The sequence below is a fragment of the Leptomonas pyrrhocoris genome (genome assembly GCF_001293395.1).
Source record: "Leptomonas pyrrhocoris isolate H10 chromosome Unknown, whole genome shotgun sequence".
In the NCBI taxonomy this organism is placed as follows: Eukaryota; Euglenozoa; class Kinetoplastea; order Trypanosomatida; family Trypanosomatidae; genus Leptomonas; species Leptomonas pyrrhocoris.
In genome coordinates, this window is record NW_015438358.1 from 1,630,406 (window position 1) to 1,647,391 (window position 16,986).

Genomic DNA, 16,986 nt, shown 5'->3' on the forward strand with positions numbered 1-16,986 from the left:
GAACGAAATGAGAGAAGTGCCGCATGCTTGCCGTGTGCTGACTCCTCTCTCGTTGGGTGGGAAATTGTACGCTTGGTTTTTCTTTCCTCTGTTAATACTCACATACCGAAGCAGATGGTGTACAAGGAAAAAGAAAACGGACGCCATCGTCATCACGAATCGTGGGCGCTGCGCGAGCTACTTCAAGGAGAAAGAAGGAAGAGAGACAATAGCTGTGATAATCTGCGCACATCGTGATCTCATAGCTGCGTTTTGTTTTTCCTCTGTGGGTGTCTCGATGGCCCTACTGAGAGTTGTCAGCCGTGCTTGCCTGCAGCCAGCTGGCCATCTGCAGCACGCGACTCTCTTGATCAGATCGATGCGTGCTGCAGATGCACTCGTATATTCCTACTTTTTCCTTTCCCGTTTTCCTTTTCTTTCTATTGCTGAACGGTGGGAGATATATAAGCAAGCACAACAGCACCGAAGCCACCCACTTTTATCGTTTACATCCTAACCGCTGCCCCTGCGCACTTCATTCCTTACGCGCATTCTCCTTCACATATTCCTCTCTAGCGCATCTCCCTGCGACAGTGCGTCGCGCCAGCAACGATGCGTCGTGTTCTGCTCGACCCCCCGCACCCGACCAACTTCGTGGAGCACATTTACATTACCTTGAAGGATGGCATTCGTCTCGCTGCCCGGCTCTTCATGCCGAGGGACGCGTCGTCCGAACACCGCTACCCGGCCATCTTGGAGTACATCCCCTACGGCAAGTGCAGCGGCACTCGTGCGCGGGATGAGCCGATGCACGGCTTCTTCGCCGGCCAGGGCTACGTCTCGGTTCGCGTGGACATGCGCGGCTCCGGGGAATCGGATGGCCTACTGTTCGATGAGTACCTGAAGCAGGAGCAGGACGACGCGCTGGAGGTGATTGACTGGATCAGCAAGCAGCCGTGGTGCACTGGCGATGTGGGCATGATGGGCAAGTCGTGGAGCGGCTTCAACTCACTGCAGGTGGCGGCGCGCCGTCCGCCGGCGTTGCGGGCGATCATCGTGCTCGGCTTCACCGACAACCGCTTCACCGACGACATCCACTGGAAGGGCGGCTGCCTGCTGAACGACAACTTTTGGTGGGGCTGCATCATGCAGGGCCTCCAGTGTTACCCCCCGAACGCGGACCTTGTGGGTGACGGGTGGAAGGACATGTGGCTGGAGCGGCTGGACAAGATGCCGCTGAACGCCGCGGACTGGACGGCGCACCAGACGTACGACGACTACTGGAGGCACGGCTCGGTGCAGGAGGACTACAGCGCGATTCAGGTGCCGGTGTTGCTGGTGGACGGGTGGGCCGACTCCTACACCAACGCGCTTTTCCACCTACTGGAGCGCCTGCACGTGCCGTGCAAGGCGATCTGCGGCCCGTGGGTGCATGCGTACCCCCAAGACGGCACCCCGCTGCCCCGGATGAACTTCCTGCGTGCCGCAAAGGACTGGTGGGACTGTTGGATGAAGGGGATGACAGAGAACGACGTCGCGCGCTGGCCGATGCTGCAGGCCTACATTGAGGACGCACAGCCCCCGTGCACGAGCAAGCCCGTCGCGCCAGGCAAGTGGGTGGCGATGGACCGGTGGGTGAATGCGGACGTGCCGACGGTGTGCTACGGCCTCGGTGCTGGCCGTCTGCTCCAGGCGGTGGAGGGCAACGGGTCGGGGATCGAGGCGGTGGCCGACGTCGTTGTGCACACCCCTCTCAACCACGGCCTTCTCTCGGGCGAGTGGATGGGGGCTGGTGTGATGGGGGAGACGGCTGGCGATCAGCGCATGGACAACGGTATGGCGGTCACCTACTTCTCGGCCCCGCTGACGGCGGAGATGAACATTCTCGGCCAGCCGACCTTCGTCGTCTCTGTTACGTGCGACAAGCCCAAGGCGTTTCTCTTTGCGCAGCTCTGCGACGTTGCGCCGGATGGCGCGGCGACTCGCATCACCTATGGCATGAAGAACCTTGTGCACTGTGGCCCGCGTGGGGACGGCGCGGTTGCGCTGCTCACACCCGGGACGGCGGTGCAGGCGACGGTGCAGATGGACTTCTGCGGCTACTGCGTGCCCGCCGGCCACTGCCTCTCGCTCTCCGTTGCGAACAACTACTGGCCGATGGTGTGGTGCTCGCCGGAGGACGCGACGCTGCGTATCGACGCGGTCAGCGCGACGCTGCGCGTGCCGGTGCTGGCGCAGGAGGCGCGGGTGGTTCCCGGGCCGGACCCGAGTCCCGAGGCGGCCGCCTTCACGCCCATCACCACGCTCGTGCCGGGCCGCGTGGACCGCTCCGTTTCGTACGACATCGTCCGCGACTCGTGGACCTGTGTGACGGATGGCGTGGGCGGCGTCTTTGGCGAGGGCATCTACCGCTTTGATGATATCGACACGACGATGGAGCACAACCTGCGCCGCGAGCTGACTCTGTGCAACCGCGACCCCCTCTCGGCCCACTACAGCATCACGCAGAAGTTCAAAGTGAGTCGCCCGCGCTGCGTGATTGATGTGGACATCACAAGCTCGCAGCACTCCGATGCCGATTACATGTACCTCCGCTCCAACATGAGGGCGATGTACAATGACGAGGAGGTCTTTGAAAAGAATTTCTTCCGCCGCGTGCGCCGCGAAGCCATTTAAATGCTATTTAATAATAAAGGAAGACGACGAAATAAATAAACGAAGGAGAACGCGTCGTCGTGCGAATGGTGCGATGCCGCGCACACACGCCTGTGTTTCCTCCCGTGAAGGCTGCGTTGTGAGGTCTTTCCTTTTCCTTTAGCGCTTCTGTTCTCGCCACTTTTTCTCTCGCAGATGAAGCCGTTCTTGTTGTACGATTGTTATCGACGTTGTTTTGAGTTCTCAAGAAGAAAAAGAAAAATTGCTTCCTCAGCCACCAGCGTGTGTAGGAGTGGCTTTCTGCGCAGTAGTAATGGCCTTTGGTGGAGGGAAAAACCGTAGTTGCAGCGGCTATTTGATGTTGCGGAAGAGCAGGTCCGTGAGGAGCGATGATGATGGTCAACGGTGTTGTTTGTGCATCTATGACACGGCTGTCTTTGTTGCGACTTCCTGTTACTTCACTTGATTCATTGAAGACTATCTGACGTCTTCGCAGTCCTGCTGCTGAAATCGATTCTTATCTCTTCAATTCTCTCTCCAATTTCTGGTTATCGCGCCTCACAATTACGTGTAAAAGCACCTTCAGACTTACGCAGCATCGGCACACGCACCGGGTTTCACACACACACACACACACAAAAAATAAAAAGGAGAAACAAGCGGTGTAACGGGTACACGATCGGCCGCAAAATTTTTTTTGGCTGCCACAACAGAAGAGGAATGTCGACGCAGCCGCCACCACGCACCTCCTCCTTCTTAGCAAAACAACTGCAACAACAACAACCAAAACGGGAGAGCGTCAGTCGAAGCGCAGTCTCTTTGCGGAGCAGAGAAGTACTGCACACGCGCACCTCCCGCACGGAAAAACCGTAAACACGCTTTTTGTTTTTCTCTTACAGTCACATCAACTGTGCGCGTGTTGCTTCCACGCGAGCGAGAGAAGTTGGTGCACGCGAGATCTTCGATCCCCCACAAAAACAAACTCTTTGTCCCAAGAGAAAGCAAACAAAGGAGACCCACGAGCGGCGGTATGAACCCCTGTCCATCAGACCAACTCCCAGTGTGCGCGTATGACGGCCACTGCTACCGCAAAAACCCACAACACTTTCAAGCATACTCCCACCCGCTGCAGTACCCGCAGCAGCAACTTGACACCGCTACCACAGCAGGCGCCGACGAGCCGCAGCAGATGCCCTCCAAGCGCTGCCGCAGTGAGGATCACTCAAGCTCCAGCGTTCATGGCGCGGACAGGCAAGCTGCGGGAGATCGAGCACTGTCAATACAGGAAGCTGATCTTGCCTCTCCTGCTCAACTGCTTCATTTTCTCACACACGCCCCACACCTCTCTGCGCTGGTCTCGCTCGACAGCAACAACGGCAAAGACACGACAGGATTACTGCACATTGACGTACAGCATTACTGGAGTGGTGTCGCCCAGGTGCTGGAGCAGGCGTATGCTGGCATGGGCTTTCACGCGGAGGATGTGCAATGCGTGCTGACCGCCGCGTGCGCGTTGAACCCTGCGAACCCTCTTGCGGCGTTCCGGGGGTGGCGGCTTACCGGACCTTTTGAGCTGGCTGTGCGGTACGGCCAACTGTGCTCCAGCAGTGCCCGCTACAATAAAGGCGATGCTGATGCGAAGGCCGCTGCCGAAAAGCTTAAAGAGCTTCTTCACGGACGCAACGCGGAAGACGAGGTACGCCGTTGGCGGTGCGGGCGCTTCCGCTACGACCCACCGGAGTGTCAAACGGTTGCCATGCAGGTCACCTCCGCGGGCACTAAAAACAAAGAGCTCACCCTTGCCCAGCTGGATGCTGAGGGTGTGCATATCTGTTTCCACCGCGACGAGCCTTCCGACGCACCCGGCATGCTGGCGGAAGGCACGGCGCGCAGGCCGAAATTTACAATGTTGAACGGGAAAGGGTGGCTGTCAGCTTACCTCTGTGCGTGGTATCGCGCAGCAGGCGACGCAGAGTCGCTGGCCACCGCACACGCCTTGCAAAGCGCTCTTGACGCTTTATCAGCTGTCACGAAGCCAAACTGTTGCGCGGGTCTTAAAACGAGCTTTGCTGAATCCCTCAGCGCGCAGCGAACTGACGTTGCGAAGCGGCTCAAGGCGTGTGTGGCGCCCCTCTACAGCGGGCTCGGCCTTTGCGTCCCGGTGGACAAGACAACGGAGATCGGCTATCGCGAACCAAACATCCCAGCTCGGGTCTCTCTTGCGAACTGCCTGCGCGACTGGGAGGCGGATTTTGTAGCCGCTGCCGCTTCGCCTTCCACCTCTGACGACGGCACCCACGACAGCAGTGCAAGTCCAGCGACGGCGCTCGACTCCGCACCGTACAGCAGATCCGTCAACTTTGCGCGGTTACGGGAGGCGCACCCGTTCTCCGCCAAAACGAGCGAAACTCTCGACGGCATTTTTCTCTGCGCGGACATCGCGAACGACGAGGCCGACTTCGGGACCTCGCTGGAGCTGGGCTTAAATTGTCTTACATGCGTCTTGGCCGACACGTGCGTGGTGGCAGGGAGAAAACGGTGTCAGCGTGTTTCTTTAGAAGAGAATGATGGTGCAAGTGTGGACGGTGCGACGCAACGTGCATGTCACACCCGCTATGCGGAGGAGAGCCTCATCGATCCGGTAGTGTGGCACACCTATCGCCTGCTGGATTGCGCCTACATGCTGCTTCAGCGTCCGCTCTATCGTCATATCCTCCGTTGCCATCTGCCGCTGCTGGCGGACGCCAACTGCCCCATTCTGCTTGACATGCACGAGTGAAGGGTGTAACGACAACATACATAACTCAAAAGTGGTGACGGAGTGGGACAAACGGCTTTGATCTTCAAAGAAACTCTCAGTTTTTGCACTTTAATGGCGAAGAGTCCGCGTCGTTGATGTTCTTTGTTTTTTTGCGTAGCCTGTTACCACATCAGCGATTATCCCCGTGCCTGTGCACCTCCTTTTCCACGCTGCGGGCCGCTGTTCTCCAAGCTTAAAACCAAATAGAACTCATATGAATGACAACAACAACGACTAAACCAAAAAAAGAATAAGAAGGACTCTTCGATCTATTCTTCCTTCTTTTTCGCTTTTCCGCGCTGATCTGAAACGCATGCGAAGCTGAACACTTTTGCTGACCTCGAGATGCACTCTTCACTTCATGTTTCTTCCCTTTTGTGTTTTAACTATCTTCTCTCTTTTCACGCTCTTCCTTGTGGTTTTCTTTTAAATACCCCCTTCAACTGCCTGTGCACCCTCAAACGGTTCATGCCAGTGATGAATACTACCTCACCACCTCCACCACCTCCACCATCTCTATTAACTTCTCTTTTTTCTTTAGTGATTAAAGGCAAGCAATGAACTAACCGTAACTGTCTTTTTCGTGAATTCATTGATACAATTTTTTTTTTTTAGAAACTGAATGAACAAACACAAGCCAAATCAACATAGCTAAAACGGAAGTAAATGGTCGATGTGCTTTACGCTAGTTCACATGCTAAGTAAGACACACGTTACCCGATAACACTTTTTTTTTCCGCCTTAAAAGAAAACATTTTACCTGCATCTCCGTAGTGGACTCTTTGTGACCGTCTTTTTCCCTTTTCATTCCCTTCTTCTTAAATGCTGACTTCGGCGTAGTATAAAAAGTAAAGCAGTGAAATATGTTTATTTTTAAATACATTTTTTTTTCTGTCTCCGCAATTCTGTTGAGCATTGCACCACCCGACTTACTTGCGTATCACTTACATTTTCTGTTTTGTCGCCTGCGTTCGTAGGGAATTTTGATTCCTTCATCCTTCTTTTCGTTTTCCTCCTGTATGTACCGGACCGTCGCCGTTCATCACGAATCGAGACACCTAAATAGCAGAAAAGAACGTGCAACATCAATTGGACAAGTCTTGTTATCTGCTTGATCTTTTCTCTTTTATTTTCTTCAAACATCTGTGCTTCTTCAAAGCTTTTTTGCTGCTTTTAACTAAAGAACCTGAAGCTGCTTGTTTGGAAATAAAATAAAAAACCCTATATACAGTTTAACATACAACTGTTTTGCCTTCTCGACTGAGAAAAAAAAAAATAGCCTTCTACTTTTACGAAGGTAATGGGAAAACTGAGTCAAGTGGAGGCCACCTTTTCTCAACAAGGCATGGTGAGGCTGGACAGCACCCAGCAGTAGCGCCTTCACCGTGATACACTACTCTCCCTCTCTAAAAGTACTAGAGGTGTTTTCGTTTTTAAATTAAACCTGGAACTGTTTCCTTTTTCTTTTTTCCTTTCTCCCTACGCATCGCACCGAGAACGACTCTTGTCGAACTAGGTAGCATTTCTGACGAGAAAAGATGAGCTCGCGTATGAAGGGAGACAAGGAGCTGCCCGGCAGCTTTGAAATGGCGCAAGTTGACGCTCCATCTGCCGCCGTTTCCGCTGCATCAGCCACCGCAGCTAAACCTACTCCTGCGTACTCCTCTCTTCCAGCGTCTCCGTTTTTCGCGCGGCGGGAGGGGTTGTCGGCGGGTGGGACGAAGGTGGAAGGCGGCAGTGAACAGACCGATGCGCTTCGAATTCGTGTCTGGTATCTCGACGACGTCTTGTCTCGTGCGGAGCCAAAGTTTGTGCCGGATGTGGCCACGCTGAAGCAGATGTTGCCGGAGAGAGATCTGGCTGGCCCACTTGCTGGGTCGCCGACGGTGGCAGGCGATCACTTCGCGGAGGTGCCCTACGGTCCAGCAGCAGCAGCGGCAGCAGCACGTGAGGGCGGACCGCAGTTGTCTGGCGCGGGCTCCAAGCCAAGGCTGGATGCGCTGGGCTCCTTGAACGACCGCCAGTCCTTCCCCTCCATCTCGCTCTCTCCGGCCTCTCCGACCCACCCCGGCGGACACCCGGCGTGGGTGAGTGTGCGTGCAGCGTCCCAGAGCGAGCTGACGGAGATACTGAACTGGCTTCCGATCCACGTTCTCACGCGGCGCCGCATCTTGAACATCTTATGGGAGCACGGCCCGCAGGCAGGTGACCCGTCCGGCGTTGAGGGGCTTGTAGCAGGCGAGCAGGCAGGCAAGTCAGCGAACAAATCGAAGACGAACTCGAAGCTGAGCCGCCGCGGTGTCGGCAGCGACACAAACAACGCAGCCGCGCAGCACTCGAATGCGGGGAATGCGGATGATGATGATAACGATGCGGGAGAGTATGAAGGGGAGGAGGATGAGCACCCGCACCCGCACCACAGCATCGCACACCACAACTTCCTCGAGTACTTCCCCGCCCACGGCTACGCGGTGTTGTGCCTGCAGGCCGTGCCCCTGCCAGAGGAGGAGAGCGCCGAGAGCGATGCGACGCCGCGGGAGGATCTCATCGCGCACGAGACGCAGGTGCCGAGCACGCCGGTCATTGCGCTGGCCTTCGAGTCGACCCTCTTCACCTTCAGTGTTTGCCGCTTCGGCGGCGAGGGCGACGTCCGTCTCATCGTGGCCAACCGCGTTGGCTCTCCGTCGGCGCACGGGGCCCGGGGTGGCATGCCGGCCCGCGTGACGTCCATCAACACTCTGTCCAGCACGTTGACGCTAACCGAAAACGACCGCAGCCAACGTGACGCGGCGCAGCGAACTGGTGAAGACGTGATGAACGATTCGAGCACGGCGGCGTTCTTCAAGAGCACTGTCGGCCCCGTCGACCAAAGCTCCGACGTGCACGACGGCAACGCGCACTCGACGACACCCTTCTCCCCCGCCGCCGTCGCACGGGAGGAACGGCGCACCCGCTCGCCTCCGCATCCGTTGTCGTACTCGCGGCTCGCCTTGGCCGGTCCCACGCAGGCCCACCCCTCCTCCCCTTCGCACAACACCGGAACGCCGTCGGCGACGAGCATGAAAAACTGGAACGCGGCCACCGCCATCTCCGTTGTGTGCAGCTCCCTCATCTCAGCCATCATCTCCTATCTTCAGCAGTCCACCCGCTCGCTGTTGATGGAGGCGAATCAATTGGATGAACTTGTACTGCAGATTCTGCCGTCGCGGGTCGATCAGGACGACGTGCTCGTGCGCACCAAGCGCATCCGCAACTTGATCGCTGCGTTTCACATTGACGCGCTGCAGAAGGAGCGGGTGCTGAAGCAACTGCTGCTGCCGGCAGTGCGGCAGACCCCGTTGGCGCAGTCCTTGCAGGCGATCGAGCGCTACCAGCGTTCACTGTCATCTGTGCGGAGCACCGTCATCAAGCTTCGTAAAGGTCGCGATATCGTGAACCTGTCCAACATGACCCTCATCAGCGGCGTCTCGGCACGCCTACTTTCGCACTGCAACTTCATGGATTATTTGAACCACGTGCAGACACAGATTGCTGTTGTGGTGATGCCCGTCGCCGTCATTCCCGGCATTTTCGCCTCGAACGTGAAGGTGCCATGGTCCGACTCGGACAGTATGACGCCGTTTTACTGCCTCACTGTCCTCTCCTTTGGGGTCATGGCCATCGGCGTAGCCTACCCTCTCTACACTTTTTTCATGTACCGGATGCCGAAAGCGCTTGCTCCTCTGGAGTAGTTTCATTACTACCAATAATAAAACCTCAAAGAAAAAGGAAAAGAAAGCAAAAAACCATGCATATCTCTCCGACTTTGACACTCGTGGGGAATTCAAAGCGTAGAGGAGAAAAATAAATTACGTTTGAGTCTTATTTTCTATGCCTCGAGGTAGATCCCCGCGAGTGTGGTTTAAAACTAAAGTTATTTTTATTTCTTTTTTTAACCCCTTGCTTCAGTTACAGTAAAGGAGAGAAAAACCCACAATGCGCACGTGATGGAGAGTGTGTTGATGTCTCTCAACATTGACAAAGATATTTTTAGTGACCCCCCAAAAACCCCAAGAATACCAAAGCCTAGTAAAAAGATCCCCAACAGCAGCAACTTCTCGGCAGAGTGCGAGAGAGGGGAAAAAACGGAAGTTTTTTTTTCTGTTCGTTTATTACTCGATTTGTGTGTCAAGTTTAATATCAAAGCGCTGCATCATCAATTATACGCGTCCTTCGTGGTGCTTCCGTATGGAACAAAGGAAAAGGAAAAGAGGGTATGTACGACCATTACGTGGGACCAATGACATCATCTTCGTATTTTTTTGTTGTTTAAATGAATAAACACGATCTTAATGGAGTTGAGACGACACCGTAAAAAGAAAAAAAAGTGATCTTACCCCTCACAAGTGTTGTTGGATTCTTCAACAATCTTCTTAAAAGGAGATTCCTCTCTTCGTCTTTCGGAGACAAATGGATGCTTTGTGAACTCCCTAACGCGAACTCGTTTCTCAATTACTTAAATACAAACATTCATATACTAACACACACCTCTCAGCAGATTATTGATGATCACATCTTTTTTTTCTTTTGGCTTTTGCAGAAATCTCGCTATCGTCCACCAGACAGGAAAACGGACCTTTTGAAGCTCAAAAACAACCTTGTCTCTTTGTGTCTTTACGTGAATCTGAGAACAAAAACCAAAAAGAAAACAGCAGTCGTGAGGACCGGGAAATGGTACCATGGCACTTCCTACAAAGATGCCGGCGTACGTAGAGATACACAACATGCCCGGCGAGTCACAAGACTTGAACATCACGTCCCAATCTTCAACGACACTTGCACCGTTGCAGATGTGAAAGGAATTATTGGGGGGTACATCCGCGCTCCAAAACCAGGCACTCGCTGAAAGCCAAATCATCGATTCTGTACGGATAACGTGAAGCCAACAGGACAAATGAGATGCCACAACCGCCGGTGCAATGAAACAACAACAACGGACTATCCGCTAACTGCGACGCCGGTTCTCCACAAACAAAAAAGGCTGATGCTGAACCCGGCAACAAACTCAAACACCCTCCTCGCTTGCTGTGCAGCTGTGCACGTTGTTTTTTGGTGTGCGCTCTCGCCCCCCATTTCCACGTTTCATCTCTCCCTCCTCTCGCTCTCTTCCTTGTGCTCGGCTCTGCCTCCCTTCGCTGCGCACCCCCGCCTTGTTAACAACCTCACATTGTCCCCCCCCCCTCCACCCTTGCCTTGCGTCCTCTCACGTGCGCGCACCGTTTGCGAACGCGCCAGACTTACAGTAGGACACTCTGCTACCTGATTTGTTTCTAACCGCGAACTGTACGACGACGCCCTCACGTGAAGACACCGCTCTCTCCCGCTGCAACTCTTCCCTTTCGCTCGTACTTCACTGAACCTCCGAGAATGAGCCTGCCGACCCTCGAGACGTGCCGCCAGCTGTTCGGCGACGTGTTGCGCGCCGCCGTTGCTGCGCAATCCGTGAAGGCGGATGAGCCGGCCGCCGACACGCCGGCCGATGCTGGCGATGATGATGATGGCAAGTGCTCGTCGCTGGAGGGCACGTACGAGGTTGGGCTGCACATTGGTGCGATCTTCATCATCCTCGCCGCGTCGCTGCTCGGCACGCTGATCCCGCTGGTGGGCAAGCGCGTGCCTGCGCTGCGTCTGCATCCGTACGTGTACGCTGTGGGCAAGTCCACCGCGACCGGCGTTGTGCTTGCTGTCGCGATGATCCACATGATCGGCGAGGCGACGTCGGACTTCGACCAGGACTGCGTCTCCGAGAGCTTCCGCGACATGTACGAGGGGTGGGCGTTCCTGTTTGCGATGATCGCTGCGGTGCTGATGCACGCCGTGGACGGGACCGTTGCGTGGATTGCGGAGCGCTGGAGCACGCGTGCTGCGGAGCACGAGGCTGGCTCTGCTGCTGTGCGCGCCGGTGCGGCGAATCCGTGCGATGACTCGCTGTGCAAGGAGTGCCCTGCGCGCGAGGTGGAGGCCCGGCAGCGTGGCGCCGACAAGCAGGACGGCGTCAACAGCGACGAGATGGACGTTGTCATGATGGACTCGCGCGGCGCTGTGGGCGATCCCGAGCCGGAGCAGTGCGACCAGGGTGCGGCGTGCCACGGCCACCAGCACGGTGTGGCGGTGCCGTCGGACATGCCGCTTGTGCAGCGCGCTGTTGCCGCGATCTGCATGGAGTTCGGTGTGACGCTGCACAGCGTGTTCGTGGGCCTTGCCGTTGCCGTGTCCAACGGGAGCGACCTGCGCGCACTGATCATTGCGCTTGTGTTCCACCAGATGTTCGAGGGCCTCGCGATGGGAGCCCGTCTCGCGGATGCTTCTTTCAAGCTGTCGCTGGAGATTGTGCTGATGCTCGTGTTCTCGTTCTCCGCGCCGATCGGCATTGCCGCTGGCACCGGCGCCGTGGTTGCGTCGCGCGACGCGTTCTCGGGCCCGTCGTACGCGATCGTGAGCGCCGTGCTGGACTCGATCTGCGGCGGCATCATGCTGTACATCGCCTTCAACCTGCTGTTCGTGGACTTCGCGTTCGACATCCGCACGCACTGCAGCGCTGGCCGCCCTTACGCCATCATCAAGCGCATGGGACTGTACGCGGGTCTGTGGATTGGCGCCGGCGTGATGGCTCTGATCGGTAAGTGGCTGTAGGCGCCCGCACTGCGGAGGGTGCGCGCGTCGCGGCTCGGCGCGTGCCGCGTTGACATCTTTTCCCCGTAACGTTTCCAAGACGGGCCGACGGCGTCGCTCTCTAACTTGCCTGATGCTTCGCGTTTTTTTTTCCTGTTTCTTCTGCATTTGTTTTTAATTGTCACAGCCTCGTAGTGGACAGCTTACACCTGTGTCCGTGGTCTTCAAACGTGTCGTGCGCAGCTGCGGCAGTAGTTGAGGTGCCTCTGCGTGTGCCGTGATGGTTGTCCCACTTTTCCCTTGTGCACGGACACACCGGTGGACTTTGTCAACCTAGTGAGATTAAAGTTATTATCTAAGCACTGTAAGGACGATGGTGGCTTTATGTGTACCACCACCTATTGGTTTCGTTCGTCTTTGTTTTATATTTGTTGTTTTTCTCTCGTTTCTTCTCTTGGTGCATGCTACGTCCTGCGATCTCTCCGCGCATTCTCTGCAACGTGTCGGAGCACTGCGGCGGCGAGATGGATGAGCAGCTTTTGCACGCGCTGCGCGTACGCCCTGTTGTGGCCGAGCGCTTCGCGAGATGCTGCACCTGCGGGTTTGTGCAGTCGTGAGAGATCGCAGAAAGTGTCGTTGCAAGCGCCACCACTGACATATGCGCGTGCATACTGACGCACATGTACCCGAACGCCGCGCCGGTGCGGCCTCTCCGCGTTTTCTTTTTTCTTTTGCTGTAACGTTTTTGTTTCTCGCTGTTTCTCTTTTGCACCTTGTGTAAGCGCGATATCTGAGGTGGGTGGGGGCATGTGGCGCTAAGTAATTTCTCGTTGCTACTGATCTCTCCGCCTTTCGAGTGCGGTGCTTCTTAGCAGCCACGCTTCTTCTCCTGTCTGCATAAGTATATGTATATATATAAGATTAAGTAACCTTTTTGCTGTGCTGAGGTCGAGGCCTCGTATTGCGGCGTGTGTGTGTTGACGCCCCACCATGAAGTGCGGCTCGCGAAGTGGCGACGACCACGGTGGGCTCGTACGCGGCGTGCGTTGCTGTGCGAGCGGAATATAAGGGCACGTAGCGATTCAGTGGCCGCGTGTGCGTCGAGGCGCGCACGTGTGTCCGCATGAGTTGAGCGGAGACGGACGCTGTGGAGCTGCCGTGGTGATGTGTGTGAGTGTGGACGCGGGGTGTGGCGGTGTGCGTTGCCGCTCCTCTACCCCCCCCCGCTGCCCCTCTCCCACTGGCCTGTGCCCTCCCCTGCTGTGCGTCTCCGCGTGAGTTTGCGCGCTGATCCACGTAGTTCTCTCTCCGCGGAGAGAGTGTAGGCAGATGTATGAAATGTGTCTGTGTGGTGTGCCCGTGGGGCACGCGAGTAGAGAGTTGTGTGTGCGCCTGTGTGACGGCGCTGCGCTGTGCTGCCGGGGTGATGTGGCGCCAGCGCTAGGTAAGGTAAATGGGGTGGTTTAAACCCGAAGAGTATGAACCGAATAAATAGCATTTAGCGCCAAATCGGATGTGCTGAAGTGTATTAACGGGGCGCCCGAACCCCGCCGAGTATCCGAGGCCGACGGACGTGCGCGTTGAGCGCTGCGTGTGTGTGGACTGCGCGCGTGCGTACGACGGGACGGAGAACCGCCAGATGGTTCCGCTGTCGTGCCGCGCTGCGTGTGCCGACCGTGTGCCGCCGCTGACCCATGAGTTGTGTGTGATGGTGTGTGTGATGGTGTGCGTGTGTGTGTGCGTGTGCGCCTGAGAGAGCAACGACGGGTGGTGACGAGCGCCGTGCAGCGGTGCGGTGCACGCGTCCACACGCCGACGATATTTCTTTATTATTATTATTATTATTATTTGTTTCGCCTGTTTTGATTGTTTCGATGCTTTCCCGTGCAGGCGGTCATTGTCATCAATGCCGCACTCCGTTTTCTGACTACTGTCATACCTATTACTACCACTTCTTGGAGGCCACGTTGTTGAGCTGTAACGACTGCGAGTAGTGTATCCCCCGCGATTGCTTGTGTTGTTGTGCGGCAGCCGTGCCGGCGTTGCAGCGCTGTGCGTGGCGCGCGCGCGCGGCAGATCGTAGCAGTTGCTCTGTGTCAGCGCGACGACTTACCGAGCCAGTGTTTTTGTCTCCGTGTGTCTCTGATTCTTCTCTGTAGCTCTTTTGCCGCTTTCGCGACTGTGGCGTGCCCTGCGTCGGTGAAACCGTGTGTCTCTAAGCATATATGCGCTTCAACGCGCGTGCTGATTTCCCCGCTTCCGCTTGTGATGCAGGCCTCCCCCGCCACACCGGTCCTGTGCGCTTCTGTGTGCTGCTTTCTGTGTTGCGCTGCAGCAGCGTGCACAGCAGGTAGTGCTGTGAGCCACACATGTGCCGCCGCAATGGCATGGATGTCGAAGTAGTTGTGGCGTTTGGCTGCAGTTGCTTAGGCCTTGCTAGTGCCATGTAGGCTGACTGAGGCTGGGCTGGGCTGCTGTTGCTGGCGGTGATGATGGTTGACCTAATTGCTCGCCTGCTGTGCAGCTGTGCACGTTGTTTTTTGGTGTGCGCTCTCGCCCCCCATTTCCACGTTTCATCTCTCCCTCCTCTCGCTCTCTTCCTTGTGCTCGGCTCTGCCTCCCTTCGCTGCGCACCCCCGCCTTGTTAACAACCTCACATTGTCCCCCCCCCCTCCACCCTTGCCTTGCGTCCTCTCACGTGCGCGCACCGTTTGCGAACGCGCCAGACTTACAGTAGGACACTCTGCTACCTGATTTGTTTCTAACCGCGAACTGTACGACGACGCCCTCACGTGAAGACACCGCTCTCTCCCGCTGCAACTCTTCCCTTTCGCTCGTACTTCACTGAACCTCCGAGAATGAGCCTGCCGACCCTCGAGACGTGCCGCCAGCTGTTCGGCGACGTGTTGCGCGCCGCCGTTGCTGCGCAATCCGTGAAGGCGGATGAGCCGGCCGCCGACACGCCGGCCGATGCTGGCGATGATGATGATGGCAAGTGCTCGTCGCTGGAGGGCACGTACGAGGTTGGGCTGCACATTGGTGCGATCTTCATCATCCTCGCCGCGTCGCTGCTCGGCACGCTGATCCCGCTGGTGGGCAAGCGCGTGCCTGCGCTGCGTCTGCATCCGTACGTGTACGCTGTGGGCAAGTCCACCGCGACCGGCGTTGTGCTTGCTGTCGCGATGATCCACATGATCGGCGAGGCGACGTCGGACTTCGACCAGGACTGCGTCTCCGAGAGCTTCCGCGACATGTACGAGGGGTGGGCGTTCCTGTTTGCGATGATCGCTGCGGTGCTGATGCACGCCGTGGACGGGACCGTTGCGTGGATTGCGGAGCGCTGGAGCACGCGTGCTGCGGAGCACGAGGCTGGCTCTGCTGCTGTGCGCGCCGGTGCGGCGAATCCGTGCGATGACTCGCTGTGCAAGGAGTGCCCTGCGCGCGAGGTGGAGGCCCGGCAGCGTGGCGCCGACAAGCAGGACGGCGTCAACAGCGACGAGATGGACGTTGTCATGATGGACTCGCGCGGCGCTGTGGGCGATCCCGAGCCGGAGCAGTGCGACCAGGGTGCGGCGTGCCACGGCCACCAGCACGGTGTGGCGGTGCCGTCGGACATGCCGCTTGTGCAGCGCGCTGTTGCCGCGATCTGCATGGAGTTCGGTGTGACGCTGCACAGCGTGTTCGTGGGCCTTGCCGTTGCCGTGTCCAACGGGAGCGACCTGCGCGCACTGATCATTGCGCTTGTGTTCCACCAGATGTTCGAGGGCCTCGCGATGGGAGCCCGTCTCGCGGATGCTTCTTTCAAGCTGTCGCTGGAGATTGTGCTGATGCTCGTGTTCTCGTTCTCCGCGCCGATCGGCATTGCCGCTGGCACCGGCGCCGTGGTTGCGTCGCGCGACGCGTTCTCGGGCCCGTCGTACGCGATCGTGAGCGCCGTGCTGGACTCGATCTGCGGCGGCATCATGCTGTACATCGCCTTCAACCTGCTGTTCGTGGACTTCGCGTTCGACATCCGCACGCACTGCAGCGCTGGCCGCCCTTACGCCATCATCAAGCGCATGGGACTGTACGCGGGTCTGTGGATTGGCGCCGGCGTGATGGCTCTGATCGGTAAGTGGCTGTAGGCGCCCGCACTGCGGAGGGTGCGCGCGTCGCGGCTCGGCGCGTGCCGCGTTGACATCTTTTCCCCGTAACGTTTCCAAGACGGGCCGACGGCGTCGCTCTCTAACTTGCCTGATGCTTCGCGTTTTTTTTTCCTGTTTCTTCTGCATTTGTTTTTAATTGTCACAGCCTCGTAGTGGACAGCTTACACCTGTGTCCGTGGTCTTCAAACGTGTCGTGCGCAGCTGCGGCAGTAGTTGAGGTGCCTCTGCGTGTGCCGTGATGGTTGTCCCACTTTTCCCTTGTGCACGGACACACCGGTGGACTTTGTCAACCTAGTGAGATTAAAGTTATTATCTAAGCACTGTAAGGACGATGGTGGCTTTATGTGTACCACCACCTATTGGTTTCGTTCGTCTTTGTTTTATATTTGTTGTTTTTCTCTCGTTTCTTCTCTTGGTGCATGCTACGTCCTGCGATCTCTCCGCGCATTCTCTGCAACGTGTCGGAGCACTGCGGCGGCGAGATGGATGAGCAGCTTTTGCACGCGCTGCGCGTACGCCCTGTTGTGGCCGAGCGCTTCGCGAGATGCTGCACCTGCGGGTTTGTGCAGTCGTGAGAGATCGCAGAAAGTGTCGTTGCAAGCGCCACCACTGACATATGCGCGTGCATACTGACGCACATGTACCCGAACGCCGCGCCGGTGCGGCCTCTCCGCGTTTTCTTTTTTCTTTTGCTGTAACGTTTTTGTTTCTCGCTGTTTCTCTTTTGCACCTTGTGTAAGCGCGATATCTGAGGTG

General features: G+C 56.8%; 5 protein-coding genes across 7 annotated transcripts; all 5 read left to right on the forward strand.

Moving 5' to 3' along the window:
* Positions 1–437: 437 nt before the first annotated feature.
* ABB37_01596 (putative X-pro dipeptidyl-peptidaseserine peptidase Clan SC family S15) lies at positions 438–2,655 on the forward strand (the record flags this gene model as incomplete). Of its 3 annotated transcripts, none has more annotated exons than XM_015798166.1 (1): positions 438–2,655. In XM_015798166.1, the coding sequence occupies exon 1, from the start codon at positions 592–594 to the stop codon at positions 2,653–2,655; it is 2,064 nt and encodes a 687-aa protein (XP_015663686.1). In that variant the 5' UTR covers positions 438–591. The 3 variants fall into 3 exon arrangements, with proteins under 3 accessions (XP_015663686.1, XP_015663687.1, XP_015663688.1); XM_015798167.1 differs by having other exon boundaries at positions 447–2,655; XM_015798168.1 differs by having other exon boundaries at positions 451–2,655.
* A 554-nt stretch (positions 2,656–3,209) lies between these two features.
* On the forward strand, positions 3,210–5,413 carry ABB37_01597 (hypothetical protein; the record flags this gene model as incomplete). Its single annotated transcript, XM_015798169.1, has 1 exon — positions 3,210–5,413. Exon 1 carries the CDS (start codon positions 3,665–3,667, stop codon positions 5,411–5,413), a length of 1,749 nt encoding a protein of 582 aa, XP_015663689.1. The 5' UTR covers positions 3,210–3,664.
* Positions 5,414–5,907: 494 nt separating this feature from the next.
* On the forward strand, positions 5,908–9,165 carry ABB37_01598 (hypothetical protein; the record flags this gene model as incomplete). Its single annotated transcript, XM_015798170.1, has 1 exon — positions 5,908–9,165. The coding sequence occupies exon 1, from the start codon at positions 6,973–6,975 to the stop codon at positions 9,163–9,165; it is 2,193 nt and encodes a 730-aa protein (XP_015663690.1). The 5' UTR covers positions 5,908–6,972.
* A 1,541-nt stretch (positions 9,166–10,706) lies between these two features.
* ABB37_01599 (putative Zinc transporter putativecation transporter) lies at positions 10,707–12,106 on the forward strand (the record flags this gene model as incomplete). The annotated part of the gene is made up of 1 exon (XM_015798171.1): positions 10,707–12,106. The coding sequence occupies exon 1, from the start codon at positions 10,841–10,843 to the stop codon at positions 12,104–12,106; it is 1,266 nt and encodes a 421-aa protein (XP_015663691.1). The 5' UTR covers positions 10,707–10,840.
* Positions 12,107–14,809: 2,703 nt separating this feature from the next.
* Positions 14,810–16,209, forward strand: ABB37_01600 (putative Zinc transporter putativecation transporter; the record flags this gene model as incomplete). The annotated part of the gene is made up of 1 exon (XM_015798172.1): positions 14,810–16,209. Exon 1 carries the CDS (start codon positions 14,944–14,946, stop codon positions 16,207–16,209), a length of 1,266 nt encoding a protein of 421 aa, XP_015663692.1. The 5' UTR covers positions 14,810–14,943.
* Positions 16,210–16,986: the final 777 nt, after the last annotated feature.